At 39.0% G+C, this 27,914-nt stretch overlaps 1 protein-coding gene across 1 annotated transcript in view; it reads right to left on the bottom strand.

Annotated features, from left to right (window-relative positions):
* Positions 1-27,914, bottom strand: part of LOC307171189 (stonustoxin subunit beta-like) — a 173,509-nt gene that overhangs the window by 21,268 nt on the left and 124,327 nt on the right. The window contains exons 4-5 of the mRNA XM_079892669.1: positions 25,537-25,629; positions 23,640-25,370 (exon numbers count right to left, since the gene is read on the bottom strand). Coding sequence (XP_079748795.1) covers positions 23,640-25,370; positions 25,537-25,629 — 1,824 coding nt within the window. The remainder of the gene's footprint in view (positions 1-23,639; positions 25,371-25,536; positions 25,630-27,914) is intronic.

Genomic DNA, 27,914 nt, shown 5'->3' with positions numbered 1-27,914 from the left:
GCGGAAGACGAGCTAATTAGCCTGCAAGCTAAAGTCAACACGCTACAAGCTAAGAACAAAACCATGGAGGATAAACTTATGGATTTAGAAGCCAGATCTCGTTTAAACAATCTACGGCTTGTGAATTTGCCAGAGGGCGCTGAAGGCGCAGGCGGGGACATGTGTGCCTTTTTAGAGAAATGGATCCCCAAGGCGTTGGAAAATGAGGGGCTACAGTCCTCTATTGTTTTGGAAAGAGCACACAGAATTGGACCAAAGAACGACAACGCATCACGCCCGAGGACCGTGATAATGAGGTTTCACAACTATAAGAACAAACAGGCAGTATTTACCGCTGCACGGGAGAAAAAGGAGGCTTATTACGAAGACCAACAGGTCCGTTTCTACCCAGATTTGGCTACGGGAATTGCCCAGCTGAGGAAGAAGTTCGACCCAGTTCGCGCGGAACTACGTAAACTGGGTATTCGCCATGGAATGTCTCATCCCGCGACTCTGCTTGTGACTCACAAGGGCAAAACTCATTCTTTTAAAACCCCTGCTGAGGCACACGTTTTTCTCAGGAGAATCCAAGAACACTTACATGAAGAAGAGACAGGAACACAAGATGATAGAGCCAATTAATGTGGTATGTGATTTGTTGTAGGCAGGACACAAATAACCACGACAAGCCCTTTTTCAATTTATTTTATTATTTTATTTCACTTAATGACTGACACGTAATTATTATGTGCTAAAGTTTGAAGCTATATATTTACAAAAGTGTACATATAGCATGACCGTGTACTTCTATTCAACAGTGATCATAAAAGGTCACATTATTATGAGACAAATAAGATGTTACTGTCATACAACAAGCCGAGTGTTAATCGAAGTGAGCAGGAATTATAAGTTAATACTTGTTAGAGTGTAGCAGCAGCAGTAGTAGTTGGAGTAGGTTGGAACAAGAGAGTGGTTTGACTGATCCTCATTGGTGTGGACCGGTCTTAGCAATAACGGGAGACCAACAGCAGGGGGGGGGATACCCTCTTGAGTGGGGGAGGGGAGAGGGGGGTTATGTTTGTTCAGAGTGTTGGATGTTTGTTCTAACATCCCAATTTGTTATGCCTATAAACAAGGATAGTTTTACATTGCAAAGCAACCTGGTAAATTTAATTTTTAAGTTTTGTCTCAAGAAGTGAATCTTAATTTTATTTCATGGAACTGCAGAGGTCTGCAACGTCTTCAAAAGATAAAACAGGTTATGGATAAACTGAAAGAAATGAATGCTAAAATTGTACTGTTGCAAGAAACTCATCTCATTGATGATAGTATAAGGGTGAGAAGGAGGTGGAAGGGCACGGTGTATGCGGCATCGTTTACATCTTAAGCTAGAGGGGTTATGACACTAATTCATGAGTCGGTTCCATTTAAAATAAAAAATATTATTAAAGATAAAAGGGGAAGATTTCTAATACTTCACGGATCTTTGTTATCAGAAATGCTAAATATAACAAATGTTTATGGTCCTAATGTGGATGATAGCAATTTTTATAATGACCTATTTCTTACTCTCTCAACACTTTCAGGACTTCATATGATAGCCGGGGATTTTAATTGTACATTAAACCCAGAAATAGACAGATCAACTGGGGTTGATAATTCACATAACAACTGTAGGGCTACAATCCATAGGTTTATGAGAGATTTAAATTTATTAGATATATGGAGAGAGAGAAACCCGAATATTAGAGCTTATTCTTGTCATTCGGGTACCTTTAAGACGTACTCTAGAATAGATTTCTTTCTTGTTTCTTCAGAATTGCAATCTAAAATTTCGGACTGCTCTTATGATAATATTGTGATCTCGGATCATGCACCATGCTGTTTGGCCTATAGGGATGATAAATTATTAAGAGACCCACCCAGATGGCATTTCCAACATAAATGGTTACAAGATGAAGACTTGGTAAAATATTTAGGAAAACAGATAGATGAGTACTTTCGAATTAATACTACACAAACTACTGCATGCGTTAAATGGGAAGCTTTCAAGGCTTTCTTGAGAGGGCATATCATTAGTTATACAGGTTCTAAATCAAAAAAGACACAGGAAACTAGATTACAGTTGGAAAATAGGATAAGAGCCCTTCAAACGAAAGTAAATAATTCTAAAAACATTAATAATTCACAATTAGAGAAAGAATTATTATTATTGAGAGCTGAATATGATAAGCAGTCTGCTTTTAGAGCTGCCTCAAGTCTTCTACGCTTGAAACAAACATTTTACGAGCAAGGTGACAGGGCTGGCAAATTGTTGGCATGGCAAATAAAACAGCTTGAATCGAAATCGCCAATTACATCAATAATATCAAATGGGCAAACACTGTTGGATCCAATAGAAATTAATAATGCGTTTAAGGGCTATTATGAAGAATTGTATAAAGCACAAGCAACAATTAAACTTGACAATATAAGCACCTTTCTAAATAAAATAGATATTCCCACTATTTCGGAGGATGATAGAGTTCATTTAAATTCAAAATTTACAATAGAAGAAATTGGACAAGCCATTGATAGCATGAAATCTGGAAAAAGAGCAGGGCCTGATGGCATTCCTATAGATCTGTATAAGAAATTTAAGAATAAACTATTGGTACCTATACTGGACATGTTTGAAGAAATCTTTCAATCGAATTTTCTTCCTCCTTCATTAAATACAGCCTTGATTACTCTCCTGCCTAAGCCAGGAAAACCTTTAGATAAATGTGAGAATCTAAGACCCATTAGTCTTTTGAATTCAGATTTAAAAATAATTTCTAAATTATTAGCAAAACGACTACAAAAAACTCTTCCTTATGTAATAAATCAAGATCAAAATGGATTCATCACGGGAAGACAGGGCTTCCATAATGTACGGAGATTATTGAATATTATTTATTGTAAAAAGGATGCGCCAAATACAGCCCTTCTATCATTGGATGCCGAAAAGGCCTTTGATAGGGTTGAATGGCCATACCTCTCGGGTATTAGAAAAATTTGGATGTGGAAACAATTTTATTAAATGGGTAAAAATATTATATGATAGCCCCACTGCTGAAATCATCACTAATAGAAATATTTCTCAACCGATAGCAATAAAACGCGGGTGCCGACAAGGCTGCCCGCTCTCGCCTTTATTATTCACGTTAGCAATAGAACCATTTGCAATTGCAATACGCTCACATCCCCAACTTAGTGGAATTACAGTAGGACCTACTGAACATAGGATTTCTCTGTTCGCAGATGATGTGATCTTATTTATTTCGAATCTAAACACATCAATACGGATCATTCTGGAAATCATCCAGTTATTTAGTGAAATTTCAGGTTACAAGCTCAATAAAACCAAGTCTTCTATTTTATTGTTAAATGAACATGAAAGAGCAAACCCAATCCCAGATGTTATACAGTTTAATGTTGTGACACAATTTGAGTACTTGGGGATACAGATTTTACCAAGTTTAGAAAAAATAGTTGAGGTAAATTATAATCTTTTAGTAACAGGAATACAAAATTCAGTTGATAGATGGATGCCGCTGCCAATATCTATAATTGGGAGAATTAATATTTTAAAAATGAACATTCTTCCAAAGCTACTATATATGTTTCAGAATATTCCCCTTTCACCCCCGTTTGGTTTTTTCTCACAAATGAAAAAAATGTTTATACGTTTTCTCTGGAATAATAAAAGGGCAAGACTTCGTTTGTCTTTACTGTACTTGCCTTATGAACGTGGAGGTTTGAAATGTCCTAATTTTAAGCTGTACTATTGGGCTACGCAGCTAAGGTCTATTATGTTTTATTATACTAATCACTCACCACATTGGATAGAAATGGAATCACAAGGATTAAACTTACCTCTTCCCTCTTATATATACTCAAATACAATAAGAAAATTATTAAGAGAAATTAAAAATCCAATTCTTAAAAACATGATAAAAGTATGGAGTGATGTGAAGACACTTTTGAAAGATTCACATTGTCTGTCTCAATTTAGCCCATTATGGGGCAACCAGTTTTTTCCACCAGGCAGGGCAGACGCAACATTTAAGTTATGGAAAACTAAGGGACTGAGAATGGTTCAAGATGTGTATTTGCCAGAATCTGACATACTTATGACCTTCCAAGAATTACAAGATAAATTTCATTTAGATAAAAAACATTTCTTTAAATATCTCCAACTCAGGAGTTTTATAAGAGCAAGTCAAAACAATATATTAACGAAACCCACCACTTCAGACTTGGAAGAATTGTTGTTAAAAGATAGTCGAAAGAAAGGCATTATTTCTCAGTTTTATAATCTGACTATGTCTTACGTTCATGAAAGTTCTCATGATAGATTTAGAGCTTGGAAGGATGATTTGTCATTGCAACTTTCAGAGGAAGACTGGCAGGATGCATGCACTTTAGCCCACACAACATCAATAAATACTCGTCTTAAAGTTATTCAATTTAAATGGTTAATGCGAACATATGTGACACCAGTGGAACTCTGTCGATATAATGGAAACATTCCTGATGTATGTTAAAAGTGTGAACAATGTAGAGGAACACTGGTTCACTGTATGTGGCATTGTACAGAAATTACACTCTTTTGGGAAGAAGTAAGAGACATTATTCAAAATATTATTTCCAAACAAATAATATTAGAACCAAAATTGTTTTTATTGGGCTTATATCCAGAGAAGCATAACTATACAAAAAATGAACGTACATTTATAGACCTTAGTCTGCTTAACGCCAAAAGATGTATAGCTTTATTTTGGAAAAAAACATGTAGACCAAGAGTCACTTTATGGTTACGGCAGATGCTGTCTGCTCTGCCACTAGAGAGGATTACATATGTACTAAAAGGCAAACAAGGACTTTTTGAGAATATCTGGAATACTTTTATTGATTATGTCAAAGATTTGGATTTAACAGATGACAATGACTGAGATGTGTGGACACTGCAGTTCACTTCTGTACAACAATTTGTAACACCTGATTTGTATAATTCATGTATTTTATTTTATATTTTTATTTTAAAGATAAGTGATAAATATTTATAGATTGTTGCTTTGTAAAGAGATATTTTTCTGATAGGCATTGTGGTTGTTTGTCTTGTGTTTGTGTATGCATAAAACTTAATAAATATATTCTGGCAAAAAAAAAGATGTTTTGAGCCGCTAGATTAGGCCGCTATGCCTAACACACAACCATTTCTTCAAACTACGTAATGTTATGAAGAAAAACATGACAGACAAGTGTAATCACAATCATTTATTTATTGTGAAAATGTCAAAAGCGCCACCAAAAGTTGTTCATATGACGATGTGTCACAGTCGCAGTATGGATTCTAAAGATTTGGATTACAGCAAGCGAATAAAATTGATGTCTTTTGTGAATTTCTTTTGTGTTTTGGTGTCATACGAGCGTATGTGATGCTCAGAGGGTTCGGTTAAGCACTAGTAGAAATGGTGGTGGAGTTTCCGGTTAGAGAAACTGGAGCAAGAGAGCAGAAGGGTTTTCTTCATGCATGCTTTGCATTAATAATGATTATTATTAAAGAATATAAATAATGAGATTTGTATTAGTTAAATATATTATTTATATTAATCATAATCATTTTGTTTTCAGGGATGACTGAGGTCTTTCTACATTGGGCTTAAAGGATTAGTTCACATTCAAAAAAATGTTTTGCTGAAAATTTACTCACCCCGATGTCATCCAAGATATCCATGTCTTTCTTTCTTCAGTCGAAAAGAAATGAAGGTTTTTGAGGAAAACATTCCAGGATTTTTCTTCATATAATGGACTTCAATGGCAACCAACGATTTGAAGGTTCAAATGTCCGTCTTAATGCAGCTTCAAAGTCTCGAAGCGATTCCAGTCAAGAAATAAGGGGTCTTATCTAGCAAAACGATCGGTCATTTTCTAAAAAAAAATTATATATATATATATATATATGTACTGTCAGGGTTGTTGCAGGATGCTGAAGACGAGGACACAGGAACTTCAATGTAGTTGATTTATTTACAAACTAAGCTTCCAGAAACATACAGGAACAAAGGAAAAACTCCAGGAATTCAGTACACATAACCATACATGGACGACGACCAACCCACACTGAGGGAAAACACAGGGTTTAAATGTACTGGGGCTAACGGGATAATTAACCCTCTGGGGTCTGAGGGGTTTTTGGGGTCCTTGAGATGTTCTGACATGCCCTGACATTTGTGCTTTTTTCAGTTGCTTATAAACATATTAATGGCAAAGGTGTAAATTCACTCTATTTAGCACAAACAGGGCTACCATAATATGTGAACAACTTGCATGTACATGTTTGTATTTTTGATAGAATAATGTTTATGCATGTTTTTTTCAAAAACAAAAAACTAAAGTTTCTGAAATAAGGCCATAAAACACATTCTAAACATATGTAAATAAGACTTTTGACTAATGGATGACGTTGCCTAGAATTTTTTCTTCAAAATTATGTGAAAATCATCCTGCCTAATCATTCACATAACACAATACATTGATTTAAATCTTGTAAAACACTTTTTGTTTGGAAAGGCCATATGCGGGTGGGCGTGATTCACACCTTAGGAGACAATGGGGCCCGCATAATGAGGCTGCATACGTAATGAGCCTTTCATTCAGGTGTGTGACTGAGCCACAAGAATGCAAGGACAATATATAACTGGTTTGTTGTTTTTTTTTCACAAATTTTGCTTGCAAATTGTACAATATCCAAGGTAAACATTTCTAGTAATTGTGCAGTTAATTGTTCTCATACTGTATTTTCAGATTTGGAATATATTCTCTTCCCAAATGTGTCACTAATAAAGCATAATAAATTTATTTAAAGAGAAGGCTTATAATGACCTTTTAAGATTTTGTTTACATCTATCCTTATATATATATATATATATATATATATATATATATTTTTTTTTTTTAAGGTTATACAATTACAACAACATTTAAAATTGTAACAATATTTCCAGTGTAATCTTTCTTTGTATTCGCGATTCATATTAAAACAGTATTTTTGCCAGCTGTAGTAGCTCCACAACAGCGCGCATCTGTGCGTTCATTCATTCATAGAAACGCGATTCATATTTAAACAGTATTTTTGCCAGCTGTAGTAGCTCCACAACAGCACGCATCTTTGCGTTCATTCATTCCGATTAGAACAAAGCAAACAGAACTGACCTAATTCCTCAGCGGGATCCGTTTGCTCCTCGAAATGATACTTCCAGAACTTCTGAGGTAAATTTTTGCAGGATTATTATCAAGATAGTATTATTCCTCACAGCATCGTAAAGTACATAAGTCTGAAAGTGAACTCGCGGTGTGTGTTATCCAGCGGATGTGGGCGTTTCACAGGTTTGTTTGGATCGCCTCACATTTGCGTTTGAATAGCTCGCGCTCTCCGTGGGCGGAGCACATTAAAACTTAATTAGCTGAGATGAGAACGACTGACATCTCTCTCTTTGCATACATATTACATAAACTGTGAATATTTGTTTTTTATAAAAATTACTTCATTTAAAAGAAGAGAATTCAAGCTTCATGCCTGTGTGACTGTATGCCTGTTTGACTGAGTATTCGCTGAGTTACAGTTCATTTTCGGACGCGTTTCAGAATTGACTTCACTGACGGAGAGTAGGCAGAACTCGCATCATGTTTATTTTTCTTTATTTGGCAAAAAGCACAACACTTTGTTTTTATTATGAGCATGCACAAAAATAATACACACTAAACAGGATCGATTGATGTATAACACAAGCATATAAGATTTTTTGCACTCATACGGAAAAAAACGAGCCTATCGCGCCGGCGCGATAGCCGACCTCAGGGGGTTAACAAGACACAGGTGATGTGAATTTCTAATTAAACAGACAGGGAAAAACTAACAGGATTAAACCAAAATCACAAAGACAGGGGAAAACAAGATCACAGAACAGAACTCAACACATCAAACCTGACAGAACCCCCCCCCCCCCCACCTCCCCGAAGGCGCGTCCTCGCGCCGTATAACATCCAAAGGGGTGGGAGGGTGGGCGCCCTGGAGGCTGATGAGGGCGTTGTTGCACAGGACGGGAAGCCTCCTGGGCCGGCAAAATCCCATCACCACCTCCACGAGGTGCCGGCCGGAAACCGATGATTAATTTGATTGGGCTAACGGTGAGGGTGGTCAGTGACAGACAGAGTGACGCGTCGGCTGATTGAAACTTTCTTTCGCATTAAAATTGCAATGCTTAAACGGCATTTGGATCTGAATGCTAGGGCGTCCCTTATAGGACCACTGATGATGCCCTGGACAGAGCCAAGTGGCGAAAAGCATGCAAACAAGCGGACCCTATACAAATATGAGATACACGCTAGGACAGAGAGAGAGAGACTGAAAATGGTAAAATTCAATAAAACAAACAAAATGTAATGTATGTCATATGACATAGCTATGCATGAATACACTCTAGATGTGTATATAGTGAACATATCTACATTTTCATTAAAAATTAAAACATTCATTAAATAATTATATTTTATTTACTGACAACAACGAGAAATATTAATAAATTAGAAAAATAATTAATGAAAGTCACCATCACACAATAAACAAATGCATATACAAGTCAACACATGAAACAAAGCTTTATTCAAACTACAATCATGTATGTAGACTACAGGCGCTGAACCCCACATCCTTCTGCCATCTCAACACAGCGGTTCCCATTCTGTGGCTTTATTCTGATGAATCAGCTGACCGCCAGAGGTGAGCCGTTCCCTCGTGCCGGAGGTTGTTGCATGATGTGTTGTGTTTCACAATCTGAGGCAATAAGGGCAGGTGGAGTGATGGAGGGTCTCATAAGGGCAGATGGAGTGATGGAGAGTCTCGTAAGGGCAGGTGGAGTGATGTAGGGCAGGAGGAGTGATGGAGGGTCTCGTAAGGGCAGATGGAGTGATGGAGAGTCTTGTAAGGGCAGGTGGAGTGATGGAGGGCAGGAGGAGTGATGGAGGGTCTCGTAAGGGCAGATGGAGTGATGGAGGGTCTCGTAAGGACAGGTGGAGTGATGGAGGGCAGGAGGAGTGATGGAGGGTCTCGTAAGGGCAGGTAGAGTGATGGAGGGCAGGAGGAGTGATGGGGGGTCTCGTAAGGGCAGGTGGAGTGATGGAGGGCAGGAGGAGTGATAGAGGGTCTCGTAAGGGCAGATGGAGTGATGGAGAGTCTTGTAAGGGCAGATGGAGTGATGAAGGGTCTCGTAAGGACAGGTGGAGTGATGGAGGGTCTCGTAAGGGCAGGTGGAGTGATAGAGGGTCTCGTAAGGACCAAGCATGCCGCCCAAGCCCTGAAAAGTGAAGCCAAAACGTCTTGATCGCCCCCGGTGACTGGTCCTAGTATAGGTCATAAGCCCCGCCTCCCCGTGTTATTAACCCCCTGAGGTCAGCAATTGCGCCGGCGCGATTGGCTCGCTTTTTTTTTTATCAGTTCAAAAGAAATTAATTTTTCTCTGTTGACTTTGATATTACAAACAAGTTTGATACATCAATCTATTCTGTTAAATATGTATTATTTTTGTGTATACTCACAATAAAAACAAAGTGTTGTGCTTTTTGCCAAATAAAGAAAAATAAACATGATGTGAGTTCTGCTTTCTCTCTGTCAGTGAAGTCCATTCTGAAACGCGTCCGAAAATGAACAATAACTCAGCGTATACTCAGTCAAACAGGCATACAGACACACAGGCATGAAGCTTGAATTATCTTCTTTTAAATGAAGTTATTTTTATAAAAAACAAATATTCTCAGTTCATGTAATCTGTAAGAAAAGAGCGAGATGTCAGTCGTTCTCATCTCAGCTAATTATTTTTAATGTGACCCGCCCACGGAGAGTGCGCGCTATTCAAACGCAAATGACTGAGGCAATCGATGCAAACTGTGAACGCCCCATATCAGCTTGACAAAACACAAGTTTACACCGTCTCGCAGCGCTGCGAGGACTAATACTATCGTAATAATAATAATAATGGATAATGTACCTCAGAAGTGCGGGTATTTCGAGGAGCAACGGATGCAGCTGAGCTGAGGAATACTGTAGTACGTTTTTTTTTCCTTCTCAAGTGAATCGCGTTTCTGTGTGTGAATGAATGAACGGCAGAGATCAGATCAGCGCTGTTTATCACAGCTCGCAAAAAGACAGTTTAAATTTGAATCGCGTTCAAGATAGACCCAACCTAGATTTGAGTACAGTTTTTACTGTAGAATATACTGCCACATCAAGCTTTTATTTAGCCATTTCTGCTCATATGCAATTTCTGCTCTCTCTCTCTCTCTCTCTATGTATATATATATATATATATATATATATATATATATATATATAAAATACTATTTTTTGTCAAAAATAAAGTCATCAACTAAGATGTTAGCTGTTCCAATGTTGGCTATATTCAAACTAATAAATACATATGATAACATGTAGGCCTATAATAATTTTTTTACAAAGAAAGAGTAGGCCTACACTTGAAATATTGTTGAAATTGTAATTATTGTTGTAATTGTAACCTTTTATTATAAAATAGCAAAACATAGGCTATTTACAAGATAGATGTAAGCAAAATCTTAAATGCTCAATATGTCTTCTTCTAAATATATCTTTTGTCCTTGCATTCATTCTTGTGGGGCTCAGTCAGTGTCACACCTGAATGAATGGCTAATTATGCAGAGTCATTACACATAATGGGTGGGACATTGTATTCTCCGGTGTAAACCACTCCTTCTTCACGCCCCCTCGCATATTGGCTTTCCAAACAGAAAGTGTTTTGCAAAATTTAAATCAATGTATTGTTTTTTGTGAATGATTAGGGAGGATGATTTTCACATCATTTTGAAGAAAAAAGACGACGACATCCATTAGTCAACAGTCTTATTGACACATATTTAGTATGTGTTTTGTGGCCTTATTTCAGCAACTTTAATTTTTATTTTTTTCAATAACCACGCATAAACATTATTCTCTTAAAAATACAAACATCTACATACATGTTGCTCACATATTATGGTAGCCCTGTTTGTGCTATATATAGTGAATTTACAATTTTATAATTTATAAATAACTGAAAACTCTCCCTGAGTGCATTCTGCGAGAGTGAGGGCGGAGCGTTGATTTCGCGGCTTTACTTCCTGCTCACTACTGCGCAGGTCTGGTCCCGAAATCGCTACTGCGCAGACTCAAGTTCCAATATGTCAGCGCCATATCGGGACACTGGCGGCTTCAGTTCTCATCAATAGAAGAGCGCGAAGGGGCATCGTCCATCTTTTTTTACAGTCTATGGTAAGGACAGGTGGAGTGATGGAGGGTCTCGTAAGGGCAGATGGAGTGATGGAGGGTCTCGTAAGGGCAGGTGGAGTGATGGAGGGTCTCGTAAGGACAGGTGGAGTGATGGAGGGTCTCGTAAGGGCAGGTGGAGTGATGGAGGGACTCATAAGGGCAGCTGGAGTGATGGAGGGTCTCATAAGGGCCGGTGGAGTGATGGAGGGTCTCATAAGGGCCGGTGGAGTGATGGAGGGTCTCGTAAGGGCAGGTGGAGTGATGGAAGGTCTCATAAGGGCAGATGGAGTGATGGAGGGTCTCGTAAGGGCAGGTGGAGTGATGGAGGGACTCATAAGGGCAGGTGGAGTGATGGAGGGTCTCGTAAGGGCCGGTGGAGTGATGGAGGGACTCATAAGGGCAGCTGAAGTGATGGAGGGTCTCATAAGGGCCGGTGGAGTGATGGAGGGTCTCATAAGGGCCGGTGGAGTGATGGAGGGTCTCGTAAGGGCAGGTGGAGTGATGGAAGGTCTCATAAGGGCCGGTGGAGTGATGGAGGGTCTCGTAAGGGCAGGTGGAGTGATGGAGGGACTCATAAGGGCAGGTGGAGTGATGGAGGGTCTCGTAAGGGCCGGTGGAGTGATGGAGGGTCTCGTAAGGGCAGGTGGAGTGATGGAGGGTCTCATAAGGGCAGGTGGAGAGATGGAGGGTCTCATAAGGACAGATGGAGTGATGGAGGGTCTCATAAGGGCAGGTAGAGTGATGGAGGGTCTCATAAGGGCAGGTGGAGTGTGGAGTGATAGAGGGTCTCGTAAGGGCAGGTGGAGTGATGGAGGGTCTCATAAGGGCAGGTGGAGTGATGGAGGGACTCATAAGGGCAGGTGGAGTGATGCAGGGTCTCGTAAGGGCCGGTGGAGTGATGGAGGGTCTCGTAAGGGCCGGTGGAGTGATGGAGGGTCTTGTAAGGGCAGGTGGAGTGATGGAGGTTCTCGTAAGGGCAGGTGGAGTGATGGAGGGACTCATAAGGGCAGGTGGAGTGATGGAGGTTCTCGTAAGGGCATGTAGAGTGATGGAGGGACTCGTAAGGGCATGTAGAGTGATGGAGGGACTCGTAAGGGCAGGTGGAGTGATGGAGGTTCTCGTAAGGGCAGATGGAGTGATGGAGGGACTCATAAGGGCAGGTGGAGTGATGGAGGTTCTCGTAAGGGCCGGTGGAGTGATAGAAGGTCTCGTAAGGCAGGTGGAGTGATGGAGGGACTCATAAGGGCAGGTGGAGTGATGGAGGTTCTCGTAAAGGCCGGTGGAGTGATAGAGGGTCTCATAAGGGCCAGTGGAGTGATGGAGGTTCTCGTAAGGGCAGGTGGAGTGATGGAGGGACTCATAAGGGCAGGTGGAGTGATGGAGGTTCTCGTAAGGGCATGTAGAGTGATGGAGGGACTCGTAAGGGCATGTAGAGTGATGGAGGGACTCGTAAGGGCAGGTGGAGTGATGGAGGTTCTCGTAAGGGCAGATGGAGTGATGGAGGGACTCATAAGGGCAGGTGGAGTGATGGAGGTTCTCGTAAGGGCCGGTGGAGTGATAGAAGGTCTCGTAAGGCAGGTGGAGTGATGGAGGGACTCATAAGGGCAGGTGGAGTGATGGAGGTTCTCGTAAGGGCATGTGGAGTGATGGAGGGACTCGTAAGGGCAGGTGGAGTGATGGAGGTTCTCGTAAGGGCAGATGGAGTGATGGAGGTTCTCGTAAGGGCAGGTGGAGTGATGGAGGGACTCATAAGGGCAGGTGGAGTGATGGAGGTTCTCGTAAGGGCAGGTGGAGTGATGGAGGGACTCAAAAGGGCAGGTGGAGTGATGGAGGGACTCATAAGGGCAGGTGGAGTGATGGAGGTTCTCGTAAGGGCAGATGGAGTGATGGAGGGTCTCATAAGGGCAGGTGGAGTGATGGAGGGACTCATAAGGGCAGGTGGAGTGATGGAGGTTCTCGTAAGGGCAGATGGAGTGATGGAGGGTCTCATAAGAGCAGGTGGAGTGATGGAGGGTCTCATAAGGGCAGGTGGAGTGATGGAGGGGCTCGTAAGGGCAGGTGGAGTGATGGAGGGTCTCGTAAGGGCAGGTGGAGTGATGGAGGTTCTTGTAAGGGCCGGTGGAGTGATGGAGGGTCTCATAAGGGCAGGTGGAGTGATGGAGGGTCTCGTAAGGGCAGGTGGAGTGATGGAGGGACTCATAAGGGCAGGTGAAGTGATGGAGGTTCTCGTAAGGGCCGGTGGAGTGATGGAGGGTCTCATAAGGGCAGGTGGAGTGATGGAGGATCTCGTCCATGGCACCATCTCCAGGATTCAGCTCTGGGCTCCTCATCCTCAGTGCTCACACCAGTCTGCTGACATATCAGATCCTACAAAAATGCACAAACATAACACAAAACCAGTCATTTTAACCCCCTGGGGTCGGCGGTATCGCCAGCGATACCAGCTCACTTTTTTCTTATCAGTTCAAAAGAGATTAGTTTTGCTCTGTCGACTTTGATATTACAAACAAGTTTCATACATCAATCGATCCTGTTAAGTGGTTATTATTTTTGTGTATACTCACAATAAAAACAAAGTGTTGTGCTTTTTGCCAAATAAAGAAAAATAAACGTGATGCAAGTTCTGCCTAAGTCCATTCTGAAACGCGTCCGAAAATGAACTGTAACTCAGCGAATTCTCAGTCAAACAGGCATACAGACGCACAGGCATGAAGCTTGAATTCTCTTCTTTTAAATGAAGCAATTTATATAAAAAACAAATATTCTCAGCTTGTGAAATCTGTATTAAAAGAGAGCGATTCCAGTCGAGCTCATTAGAGCTCATTCAAATGTAATGTGACCACGCCCCGGAGAGCGCGCTCTATTCAAAGCAAATTCTGAGAACCATTTCAGGCCTGTGAAACGCCCACATCAGCTGTAAAGGCAGACACATCAGAGTGAGGCATAATATAGCCTACCTAATAATCCTGGAGAAAAGTTCCTCAGAACAGTGCTGATATGAGGAGCAATAGATCCCACTGGGGAGTGAGGTAGGCTAAGTTATCTTTTCTCAAGTGTTAATGTGGAATAACGTTATGGAATAACGTTAGTGTAGGCCTATGTAAACCGCAAAAAGATGAATCGCGTTTCTATAATATGAATCGCGTTTCTGTGAGATGAATGAAGGGTACATATTTGTAAAGTCTGTTTAGCCTAAATATGAATCGCGTGTCTGTGTGTGAAAGAATAAACCGCTTTAATCAACTAAAATGCTTTGCTATACTGAGATGAGTAAAAATCAACTGAAATATGTTGAAATAAAATGTCTTTGTATAAGCAACGTATTAAACTGCAAATTAACATTTATATGCCCTAATATTTCATAAAAACAATGTTACAGTCAGGCGAAATATGAAAGACAACATTTTGTTGACTAGATTTGGGTACAGTTTTTACTGTAGAATATACTGCCACATCAAATAAGCTTTTGTTTAACAATTTCTGCTTATATGTTCTATATATATACAATACTATTTTTGTCAAAAATAAGGTAATAAACTAAGATGTTAGCTGTTCCAATGTTGGCTATATTCAAACTATTGTTGGAGATTTTAACATACACGTAGATAATTCAAATGATGCGTTAGGGGCTGCGTTTATAGATTTATTAAATTCCTTTGGGGTAAAGCAAAACGTCACCGGACCAACTCATCGTCTTAATCATACACTCGATTTAATTATATCACATGTAACCGATCCAACCGATATAGATATCATTCCACAAAGTGATGATGTCACTGACCATTACTTGGTAACTTGCATATTACATACTGCTGTAATATGTCATGCTGCGCCGCGTTATCGACCAGGCAGAACAATCCTTCCATCCACCATAGATAATTTCTCAAATTGCTTATCTAATCTGTCTCAGCTGCTGCCTGAACCCAAACAAACAGATGAACTAGAGGAATTAACTAGCACTATGAGCACCATTCTCTCTAGAACATTGGATGTTGTTGCACCCATTAAATTAAAAAAGGTCAGAGAGAAAATTAAAGCACCATGGTACAATAATACTACGCATGTTCTAAAGAGAGAAACCCGTAATTTGGAGCGTAAATGGAGACAGACTAATTTAGAGGTCTTTAGAATCGCTTGGAAAGACAGTATGTCACGTTATAAAAAGGCCCTAAAAGCGGCCAGGGCTGAGCACCTCCGCAAACTAATAGAAAATAACCAAAACAATCCTAGGTTTTTATTTAACACCGTGGTTAGACTAACAAATAAACAGATGTCACCCGAACAAAATATTCCGTTACAGTTTAGTAGTAATGATTTCATGAACTTTTTCACTGAGAAAATAGAAAACATCAGAACCACAATTGTAAACATTCAATCCTCAATCGCGCCTTATAATTCAGCCTCAATTATCATCCCGCAAGAACAATTACAGTGCTTTACAACTATAGAACAAAAAGAGTTAAATAAACTTATCACTTCATCTAAAACAACAACATGTTTATTAGATCCTATACCAACTAAACTACTGAAAGAAGTACTACCGATAGTGGAAGAGCCTCTTCTCAATATTATTAACTCGTCTTTATCTTAAGGTCATGTTCCAAGAACATTTAAACTGGCAGTTATAAAACCTCTCATTAAGAAACCACAATTAGACCCACATAATCTAGCAAATTATAGACCCATTTCAAATCTTCCATTTATGTCTAAAATACTAGAAAAAGTTGTGTCCACTCAACTGGGCTCTTTTTTGCAAGAAAATGACATCTATGAAAAGTTTCAGTCTGGATTCAGACCGCATCATAGCACTGAAACTGCGCTCGTTAAAATCACAAATGATTTACTCTTAGCTTCTGACCAAGGCTGTATCTCAATACTAGTTTTACTTGATCTAAGGGCTGCGTTCGATACTATAGATCACACAATACTCTTAGATTGACTACAAAATTATACTGGTGTTCAAGGACAAGCATTAAGCTGGTTCAGATCATACCTATTTGAATGGAGAAAAATCAATCATAACTCCAGTAAACTATGGATTGCCGCAGGGATCTGTGTTGGGCCCTCTGTTATTCTCAATATATATGCTGCCACTTGGAAATATTATAAGGAAACATGGAATTAGTTTCCATTGTTATGCTGATGACACTCAAATATATATTTCATCATGGCCGGATGAAAACGCTAAATTATCCAAACTGACAGAGTGCGTTAAAGATATAAAAGATTGGATGACGCGTAATTTTCTTTTATTAAATCCAGACAAGACAGAGGTAATACTTATCGGTTCAAAAAACCACCCACAAAACCTCTTACAATACAACTTTAACATAGTAGAATGTCCTGTTACTTTATCCTCTACAGTAAAAGACCTGGGTGTTATACTCGATTGTAACCTGTCTTTTGAAAATCACATTTCATATGTTACAAAAACAGCCTTTTTCCACCTTAGAAACATTGCTAAGCTACGTAATATGCTATCAGTTTCTGATGCAGAAAAGTTAGTTCATGCGTTCATGACCTCGAGACTAGATTACTGTAATGCTTTATTAGCTGGTTGTCCTGCATCCTCTAATAAACAAGCTACAGTTAGTCCAAAATGCAGCCGCTAGAGTTCTTACTAGATCAAGAAAATATGATCATATAACACCGATCTTATCATCACTGCATTGGTTACCTATAAAGTTCCGTATTAATTACAAGGTATTGCTACTGACTTATAAAGCCCTAAACGGCTTAGCTCCAGTCTATTTAACCGATCTTCTATCGCCCTATAATCCATCGCGCTCTTTAAGATCAATAAATTAGAGGCTTTTGGTCATACCTAAGATATCCAGATCAACCAAAGGAGGGAGAGCATTTTCACATTTGGCTCCGAAACTCTGGAATAGTCTTCCTGATATTGTTCGTTGCTCGGACTCGCTCTCCCAGTTTAAAACTAGATTAAAGATGCATCTTTTCGGCCAGGCATTCATATAATATTTTTAATCTTACAGTTCAAACTACAATCCGGCCTCTAGCTCATAAATGCCAGAGGAGAACTGGCCCCTGACTGAGCCTGGGTTCTCCCAAGGTTTTTTTTTTTTCTCCATTAGGTCACCTGATGGAGTTTTAGGACACCATTAGGTCACTTGATGGAGTTTTTTCGGTTCCTTGCCACTGTTGCCTTTGGCTTGCTCAGTTGGGGATATTTTGGGGATATTTAATTTTATCCTATCAATCAATAAATTCCACTAGAGACAAACCTTGTTGTATTATTTTATTTTAATTTAATACTGTAAAGCTGCTTTGATACAATCTGTATTGTGAAAAGCGCTATACAAATATACTTGATTTGATTTGATTTGATTTAATGAATACATATGATAAAATGTAGCATTTTTTACAAAGAAAGAGTACACTTGAAATATTGTTGAAATTGTAATTATTGTTGTAATTGTAACCTTTTTAATAAAATAGCAAAACATATTTACAAAATAGATGTAAGCAAAATCTTAAGTGGTCAATATAAGTCTTCTTCTAAATATATCTTTTGTCCTTGCATTTATTCTTGTGGCTCAGTCAGTGTCACACCTGAATGAATGGCTCATTATGCAAGTCATTACGCATAATGGGTGGGACATTGTATTCTCAGGTGTAAACTATTCCCCCTTTACCCCCCCCCTCGCATATTAGGGGTAGAGCCCCCTTACACAATTTAAATCAATGTATTGTTTTATGTGAACGATAAAGCAAGACTATTTTCACATCATTTTGAAGCCAGAACTCGAAGCGACAACATTCAGCAACTTTCATTTTTATTTTTTTCAATAACCATGCATAAACATTATTCTCTTAAAAATACAAACATCTACATACATGTTGCTCACATATTATGGTAGCCCTGTTTGTGCTATATAGAGTGAATTTACACCTTTGCCATTAACATGTTTATAAATAACTGAAAAAAGCACAAATGTCAGGACATGTCAAAACATCCCAAGGGCCCCAAAAACACCTTAGAACACCTTAGACCAATGTCATTTGATTTCAGTATTATTTAGAAGACAAAAAACGCTTTTTTTTTTTTACAAATGCCGCCATCATCTTTCCTTGCAGGTCCTGCTCCACCACAAAAGCTGTGCGGCAAATGCACAGAAATCAAGAATCAGAAAAGTGCTGTAGCTCTGTTTGAAATTACAATAATTAAAATAAACTACAACCTAATATTTAAATAGTTGTTGTTACTCATTTCTGTAGTATACTCACTCAAAGCCTTTGATGGCAGCATTCAGCCTTATGAGCCACTCTCCACCGGATAAACACACACATGTTCATCTGTCCCTGTAACATCCAGACAAGATTCACATTACCTCAGTGATTTATGAGCTCAACACTACATTTACATGTTGATGTTGTTTTAACTTTTTATCCAACATAAATGTTCCTCAATTTATCAACTACTAATGGACAAATAAAATAGCTAACTTATGTTTAGTTACTTTATAGATTTGTTCTACATAATAGCAAACATTCATCACTCAGATGTCTATTTCATGTTGTGATGTGCTCTTCTGCAATACTTATTGAAGATTTTCCTGTCAGATGTAAATAGACATTTCAAATAAGCGTCTTTAAGATGTATATTGTTTATGTAAATCCCCCTTTAGAGACGTAAGTGTCCTTACTGGAGCTATCCTGATAGCTATACATAATAAAACGTGTTTTTACAGCAAAATCACAACTATACTACACTGTGTACCATCTTTACACCTTCAACAATTCAACAGTTTACTCTACAGTAGTTCAACACAAGCAATTTTAAAACAAGGAACTGTGAAAAACTCACATTTGAAAGCACCTGCGTCGCTGATCTCCGCGATGTTTGATAATGACGTATCCTCTCGCATGGCCTCCTGGGATAGAAAAGTATCCATCGGTTGAGCACTCGAAAATCTGTCCGGAAGCAGTAAGCCATCCGGGAACTTCTCGCCTACTCTTTTATGAATACTGATGTTTCGAACATACTTTTTCTTTCACGTACTGTTTTTGCCTACTATATAGCAGGAAAGTAGGCATATTTGAACGCACTTAAGTCCGAATCTCACAATAATTAGTACATAATAAGTACATACTTTTTCGCTCGCCTACACTTTTTCCCATACTATATAGTAGGGAAGTATGCGGTTTCGAACGCAGCCCCTTATTTCTCGACTGGGATCGTGTCGAGACTTTGAAGCTGCACTGAGACGGACATTTTAACCTTCAAACTGTTGGTTGCCATTTGAGTCCATTATATGAAGAAAAATCCTGGAATGTTTTCCTCAAAAACCTTCATTTCTTTTCGACTGAAGAAAGAAAGACATGGATATCTTGGATGACATCAGGGTGAGTAAATTATCAGCAAAACATTTTTTTGAAAGTGAACTAATCCTTTAAGAGTCAACAGTTTTTGTGTTTTAAGTTGATTATTTGTTTTTGTTTGTGTGTTTTGATTATGATTGTTGTTGTTTTTATTTTATTTTTATGTCAGCTATATCATCTGGTGCTCTTTGGTCTGTTTTAGTTAAATTTTCTGTTTTAATTTATTTTTTTTTTAAATCACAGCTTCATTGGAATGGTACGAAACTTGGTGACTTTTATGGTTTTTGGAATGTGAACACACAAAAAAATTGAGGTCATGGTTCCACCAGGCTAAGTGGTCATAAAAAATGTAGTCACACTTGTGCTCTTCGATCAAAAACAAACGACCATAGGAAATGAATGTGAAATCGACAAAACACATTTGTACGATTTGTACAATCTACAAATTGGCCACGATGCAGAAAAAATTGCTCAGCAATGAAGGGGTGAAACTCTAAAACATCAATAATACAAAACAGACACCTCCACTCACACACACACAGACAGACTGTACAGACTGGTGTGACTGTAATAGAACAAATATGTAAAATTAAATCTATAATTCAACCACCACACACAATTATACACACAAATGAACTGGTAGAGCTACTATTCAGAAAAAATGAGTCAGAAGACTAAAATAAGAGGTTGAAATGAGATCAGATCCAGATGTATTAAGCTGTGATAAAGCATTCCTGTTTATTTTTGTTACATTTTTATTGAATTTTAATGTTATGTGTAACAAAATGTCTCTGTATTCAGGTTTGGCTGTAATTATAATAATGCAAAAACGTGTACACTTCAAATCAACATAAAAAAAGTATTATTTAAGAATTTCTTTAAAAAAAAAAAAAAAAAAATTCAAATCCACATCTTAAAAGTAAATTAAAAAGTAACTTAAAAGTATTACTAGTATAAAAGTAATTTTGTCCAAAAACTACTAGAGAATTCACAAGCCTCTCTGGTAACACCATGGAATTACAATAGATGGCGCTAATCTGCCTTCAAAAATTTATTTAAAGGTGTAAGTAACTTTTTTACCTTAACTGAACAGCTTCAGAGTCATTGAAATGGTTATATTACTTACTTCGGGTTGAATGGTGGTCGTCTCGCACTCCCCTGGTGCCCGTGAGCGGAAAATACGCACTTGCAACTTTGAGCCGGCCGCCGCGTCAGGAAGTATCGCGTGATATCAGGTCTCGCGATGTAAACAATTGCTTTACGGCCAAAAGAAATCTGCTCAAATACTGTCATTATTGCGCTCCCTCATGCTGTCCGAACCCGAATGAAGAAGACGTTTTAAAGAATGTCCCATCTGCTTTGATGTCGTTGATCTACTAGCCTGCGTAGTCTGAGAATCACCAACGAGTTTTTACAACAGTGTTGTCAAATATCTATTCTGAAGCTGTGGGGAGAGCTCTAGAGAGAAACCTGCGAGCAAAAAGCGAGAATACTGCGAAAAAATCCCGAAGCTACTGAGTGCTGCTTTAAAAGGCCTAGTCTGTATATTAATCTGAAATACTGCATTTATTGAAAAAATATTTTTAAAAAAATTAATTTGTTTTTAAATAATTTTCAATGGCAAAAATGGACCATAATTATTGCATAAACATTAAAGGGTTAGTTCACCCAAAAATGAAAATTCTATCAGTAATTACTCACCCTCATGTTGTTCCAACCGCGTAAGACCTTCGTTCATCTTCGGAACACAAATTAAGATATTTTTGATGAAAAATGAGCCAAGTCTGAATCCTCCATAGGCTGCTATGTGACCGAAACTTGCTGGCCCAGAAAAGTTATTAAAGAGGTCGTTAATATAGTCCAAGTGACTCCAGTGGCTCAATCTTAAGTATATCAAGCGACGAGAATACTTTTTGTGCGCAAAAACAAACAAAAATAACGACTTTATTCCACTTTTCATTTCCTTCTCTCTGGGCCTCGTAGTGTTTTTGCGCTGCGCGTCTGTGTTGCACGTCATCACGCATCACACACATGACCGGCGTCGGCCAATAGTGAGCCTACGTGGTGACGTGTACACAGACGCGCTGCGCAAAAACACTACGCGAATCAACTAGAGGTCCAGAGAGAAGGAAATGAATAGTGGAATAAAGTCATTATTTTTGTTTGTTTTTGCGCACAAAAAGTATTCTCGTCGCTTGATATACTTAAGATTGAGCCACTGGAGTCACTTGGACTATATTAACGATCTCTTTAATAACTTTTCTGGGCCAGCAAGTTTCGGTCACATAGCAGCCTATGGAGGATTCAGACTTGGCTCAGATTTCATCAAAAATATCTTAATTTGTGTTCCGAAGATGAACGAAGGTCTTACGCGGTTGGAACAACATGAGGGTGAGTAATTACTGACAGAATTTTCATTTTTGGGTGAACTAACCCTTTAATAATTACCATCAAATCCTCTCAAAATACAATTTTACAAATTTGACAAAATAAAACAATTTCAGGTGTCCGGTCACTTTTGACCACGAAGAGAATAAGTGTGACTCCCAAATGAGGAGCATTTTTAAATGTCCTATTGGTTTTCATACAGATAAATGTACGTGTTACTTGTTCAAGGCTTTGTATTGTTTATTGTGAATGTCATATGATTAAGTATAGTAGCCTACATTAGACACCAAATACATAACCTCCTGGGACCCAAGAATAGACTTTTGTCCACTGTAATGGACATTATATTTTAGTGAATTTCTCTGACATCATACATGTCACATGACACAACCTGGGTGTCCTGTAAAGAGCACATTCAGGACTTTTCAGAGATACGAAATGTTTGGAGGTTTCACCATGAAAACAACTTCTCCTTGGTCTTTAAAAATGTCTGACATTAATTTAGTGATCAAATGTAGCATTCTTATGGAAATATGATAATATATTGTAATTCTAATTTAAATTGGACTACTTTTCAAATTGTATTTCATAAAACAACATCTCAGGAAAATGTTAAGGGGTTTCAAATAAAAAAAATATTTTCTGTTACAGAACAGGGCGTTGATTTCAAACGTGTCCACTGTAGAGGACATCAGGACTTAAATCATGTTTATCAGGCATTTTGTGAGACACAACAAGTGAATATGGAAATAAATTATACATCAATATTCCTATGAAATATTAGATATTATTATTAAAATGTTGCCAATTATTACTCCAATTATTACACTTATTTTTTCATTAAATGTTGCTCCAAGAACACATTAAGGTGCAAATTAGATACAGTTTATAGATACATTGCATTGAATGGGAATATTAATTTATGGACATTTTACCAACATATTGCATAAAGTAAAATGGTGTATCAATTCATTCCGTTATTTCTTTCATAACATAGTTGAGAATCATCTTTATACAAATTTTGGTTGAAAAAATCCTGAAACCCCCAAATTTATTGGTGATTGAAAAAAAATCCCATTGTTTTTGCCTATACATATAATTTCATGTCATTTTATTTTTTAAACAACTTAGTCCTGGCGTCCACTACAGAGGACATAGCATAACGTATGAATAAAATATTATAGTATAAAATAAATGTAAAATAAATAAATATAAAATTATAAGTATAAAATAAATGTTTTTTTACCATTTGTTTATTGTGCTCTAAACAGTGTGATGACATGGAAAAAAACTAAATTCAAAAAAAAAAAAATTTCTGGGTCCCAGGATACTCTGCGTCTTTAAGAACTATTTGTAACAACATGAACAAAGGAAATTATACATTCATATATACAGTCAAGTGGGAAACACTTTACAACATGTTTCACATTTAATTATAGCCACACATGTTAGTAAATATGGTTGTCAATGCAAACATTGACTGAGAATTAAGCGAAATATATATATATTTTTTTTTTTTAAAGATAAATATTAATGCAAAAGAAAAAAAAGTGCATTTAACACTTACCTGAAGACTGTATGGGGCCGATAGTGTCACTGGCTTCACTCACTCCCACTTTACCCACTATCCTGTAGCGGATCGAGTACTGCTTTCCAAACTCCAATCCAGTCATATTAAAGACTTCATCAGCTGTGTTTATGATAATCCACTGTTCCTCAGCGCCAGAATCTGCTTTCACTTGCTGGTACTCAACTCTGAACTGCACAGTTTCTCCAGTTGGGGACTTCTGCAGTTTCAGGGTCACACCGCGCTCCAGGACCTTCATCACTTCTGGTGGAGGAGGCTTCGACACGGGCTGGAACTGTGTGTCTGTCAGCTTCCCTTTTTCATAAAGATAGATAGAAGAGCCTGGACTGGAGGGATCGGAGATGGCAGAAATAATGAATCGATATCTCTTTTCATCTTTATTAGCCTCTGAAAAACTTCTGAAAAGAGATAAGTTCTCTCTCATCTTTGAGGTGACATCAGGATCGTTGAACCACTTTCTGACAGGTGCTAAAGTGCTAGAATGTGATTTCATTCCCACATTTAGCTCTTTAAACTCATCAGATTCCACAAACTTCTTCAGGGTTGAGAGATCTGGGTCTTCATACTTCAGAGATGTGAAGGTCAAGCACACCACAACATCAATATTAAGATTAAAGAGGATGGTGTTGAGACTGTTTGAGTCTTCAGTTGTGATTCCCTCCAGCATCTTGGTGTGAGAACTCAAGAGGTTAAGTTCAGCCTTTGCATGATCTAACCACTGGTTAAGCATGTCAGCAGTAAAGGGGGAGCTGTAGTGGATCTTCAGGATGTCTCCCAATGAATGTTGCTCCTTCTCTCCTCCTCGAATAGCAGGCAAGACCTTGGCCACTTCTTTCAGGAGCACCGTTTTGTAAATGCTAAATGAGCTCTGAAACGAATGCAGCCTCTCTTTGATGTCTTTGAAAACATTTACCATCGGTTTACTAGACAGGTCGTGGCAAGCCCTCTGTACTTCTCCCAGCCCCTCTATTATATCTTCAGTGTTGGAAACCAGACTTGTGCTAATTTCTCTAACCAACTGAGCTGCTTTTGTATCCAGTAGAGAAAGAGGATAGAGCCAGACTTTTATTGGAACTGCATCCTGTGGATTCTCCTTCAGTATAGCGGGGAGCTTCTTGTACACCTCTAGGGCCTCCATGTAAGTGGTGGGGTTCTGCTCAAGGCGGATGTCACCATAAAATGTGCAGGCGATATTCTCAGCCACTTTCTTTTGAGCATCTGTCATATCTACAGCTCCTTGTCCCTCAATGGAAAATAGAGGAATCTTCTTGACCATGATATTCAGTTCTCCCTCAATCTCCTGCTTTTCTTCCTCTTCTGAAAATGTCCGATCAAACACCATGACGGCCTGAGCTCCGTATAGTACACCTGTGACCACATGAGTTGCAGTTTTCTGGTCAAAGACCTGAGGGTAGGTGATGTGTCTCACTCCCAGATGGCTCATAGTGAGCTGTTCGAATCTTGTGCGTTCACTGTAATACATTGTAACTCTGGATTGTTGGTTTGAGGATTTGGTGTCACGCAGGAACTTGGCAGATCCTCCCACCTCCACCAGCCCTCCCAAGAAGCTGGCCTTCAGGGAAGCATTTACATCCAGGAGACTGGACTTACCAGAAAGAGAGTCAGAGCTACTGAACTTCAAATCTGTCATGGGCTGTGGACGACTGTCCAAATTTTCTCTCAATGATTTCTTATCCCACAGAGTGACACCTGAAATGAGAAATTACTTTTAGAGTTATGTATGAGGAAGTGATGTACTGTTGAAAAAACATGCAGGCTTTATAGTATTGTTACACAAGGATTTGTAATTAGTGATGCAAGATTTGATGAAGAGGGGAAAATAAACGTATTTTTTTATTTTAGGTTTGTAAAGCACCTGGAATGAAGGTGTCCTTGCGGCAGTCATACAGCATACCAGGAAACAGAGGTCTTCCTAGAGCTGCCACTTCAATGGTCTGTGATGCCAGGGCTGCAGTACATAACAAATAAAAGGTATTATTTATACTTAGAATATTTATAATATACATTAAAAAAATTACATCTGATTGACTCTTTCCCTGCCAGCATTTTTGAAAAAAGTTGCCAGCCACTGCCAGCATTTTTGATCATTTTCAGCTATAGTGTACCCAGACCAAACATTGTCAGCTTCTAGCAAGCGCTCTGTGTGAAATTGTCTCTGTCTATTTATTGTTGTTTGTCCACAAGCATATTATATATTTAGACAGGATTGATCATGCTCTTGTAAAAGGGGTTGACAGTGTTCATTCATAAATGTGTAAAATATGCACAGATCGAGAGTTTTATCTCTGCTCCTGTTGGCTTTCTTCTCGACGGAAGAAAGTCAATAAAGATTCTTTGGCTTGGATTCTTTTGCGTTTGCCGAGGCAGCGCGTAGATTACGGGTCTGCAATAAAGATTCTGTGACTCGGTCTCGGATCGCATGTGTAGCGCGTAGATTATGGGTCTGCAATAAGAATCTAGTTGTTCAGATCTCAGGTTTGCCAAGGCAATGTGCAGATTATGTGTCTGCAATACATGCGTAGGTGACTGAGCAGACGGGGATTTCCCTTTCTCTCTTTTTCCTATGATTGTGTGCAAACTTATTTAACAGACAATTATTTATGTTTTTTTTTTTTCATTTGAGATTATAACAGGAATATTCAGCCTGTCATTCAGACCAAGTATTCTTGTTTGTGTGTTTCTTGACTGCATTTAATTTTGAGGAATTAAATAAAATATTTGTATGGCTTTGGAAGCCTTCTATCCAGACTGAGTTTTTTGTCTGGTTGGTTTTTGGCTGCATTTAATTTTGAGGAACTAATGTTAAATACTCATCTGATTTTGATGTCTTTATTAATACACTATATTCAGCCTTTCATCCAGACCATTTTTACTTGTCTGGTTGACATTTGGCTGCATTTAATTTTAGAGAAATAAAAACATTTCTGATCATCTGATCTTCTGATCTTTGAATCTAAACATCTGATCTTTGAGGAGTCAGATGTCTGTATTAATATACTATTACATGGCTGGAGCGGCGCCATGTAAAGACGTGAAGTCGTCGGGCTCTCCACAACCAGCTTCATATTTTGTTTATATCGCTCAGATTTTATGGTTTAGTCTGCTAAAGCTCCCTTTGTGTTAATAAGTGCGTAACAGTCTAAATCCTGTTGGTTTGAATGTAGTTTGAGCTACTTTTGAGGGAAAATGAACAAGAGCCGGAGTAACCGCAGAGATGCAGAATCTGCTTCCAGCCAGAACGCTAATGCTAGCGCAGAACTCCAAGTATCATCAAAGAAAGACACGGGTTCAGCTAGTGACAACTGTGTGGGTCTTCAAGCAATTAATTCACTCAAAGAGGACTTGATTGCAAAAATTTAAGAGAAGGGTGCTGCCCAATCAGTTGAACTCTGCAGCTAAGTTGACCAGGACCGAGTTATGCAGTGCCGTGGATGCTGTTAATGCCAAAGTGGAAGCAGCGGAGGAGCGGGTGACCGGATTGGAGACTGCGATGAGCGGCTAGTCAGACTCCATTACTACTATTGAGAAGGAGTTTATTGATATGATAAAGGAGTTGGCCATACTTAGAGAACAGAGTGAAGATCTGGAGGTGAGGTCACGCCGCTCAAACATTCGCATTACAGGAGTTAAAGAGCGAGAGCACAGCAAACGGATAACTGAGTTTGTGGCCGGCCTCCTGAAAGAGGCCCTGAACCTCGAGAAGACCCCACTCTTGGACCGAGCTCACCGCACTCCTCGCAGCAGACCAACTGATAACAATGAACCACCGCATGCCTTTGTGAAATGGTGTTATTACTTCTCTGAAAAAGAGGACATTTTGAAGAAAGCCATAGAAATGAAGTTAGCCACTACAACCCATGGTGACCGGATACAGATTTTTCCTGATTTCACTCAGACAGTGAGCAAGCAGCGAGCGGCTTTCAATGAGGTGAGGAGCTTACTTCGTAACTGTGAGGGGGTTCGCTTTGGGTTGAGATACTCTTGAATTTGAATTAACTTTAATGTCTGCCTAATGTTTACGCCTGTAACGATCACCAGCTGGAGTGCCCTTGAGAGCCACCAGAGGGCACTCCACACCGGACTATCATATTCACTCACAGACTACATCTCCCATCATTCTCTGCCTGGACTCATCAGCACTCATTATCACTCATTATCACATTCACCTGTATCTCATCTTCTTGTTTAGTTCACCCCATATAAGCCTGGTTCACCCCATCACTCACGGCAAAG

This window comes from Squalius cephalus (assembly GCF_949319135.1).
Source record: "Squalius cephalus genome assembly, chromosome: 14".
NCBI classification, from domain to species: Eukaryota; Metazoa; Chordata; class Actinopteri; order Cypriniformes; family Leuciscidae; genus Squalius; species Squalius cephalus.
Note: the sequence above shows the minus strand (reverse complement) of the source record. Positions and strands in the feature narration are given on the sequence as shown.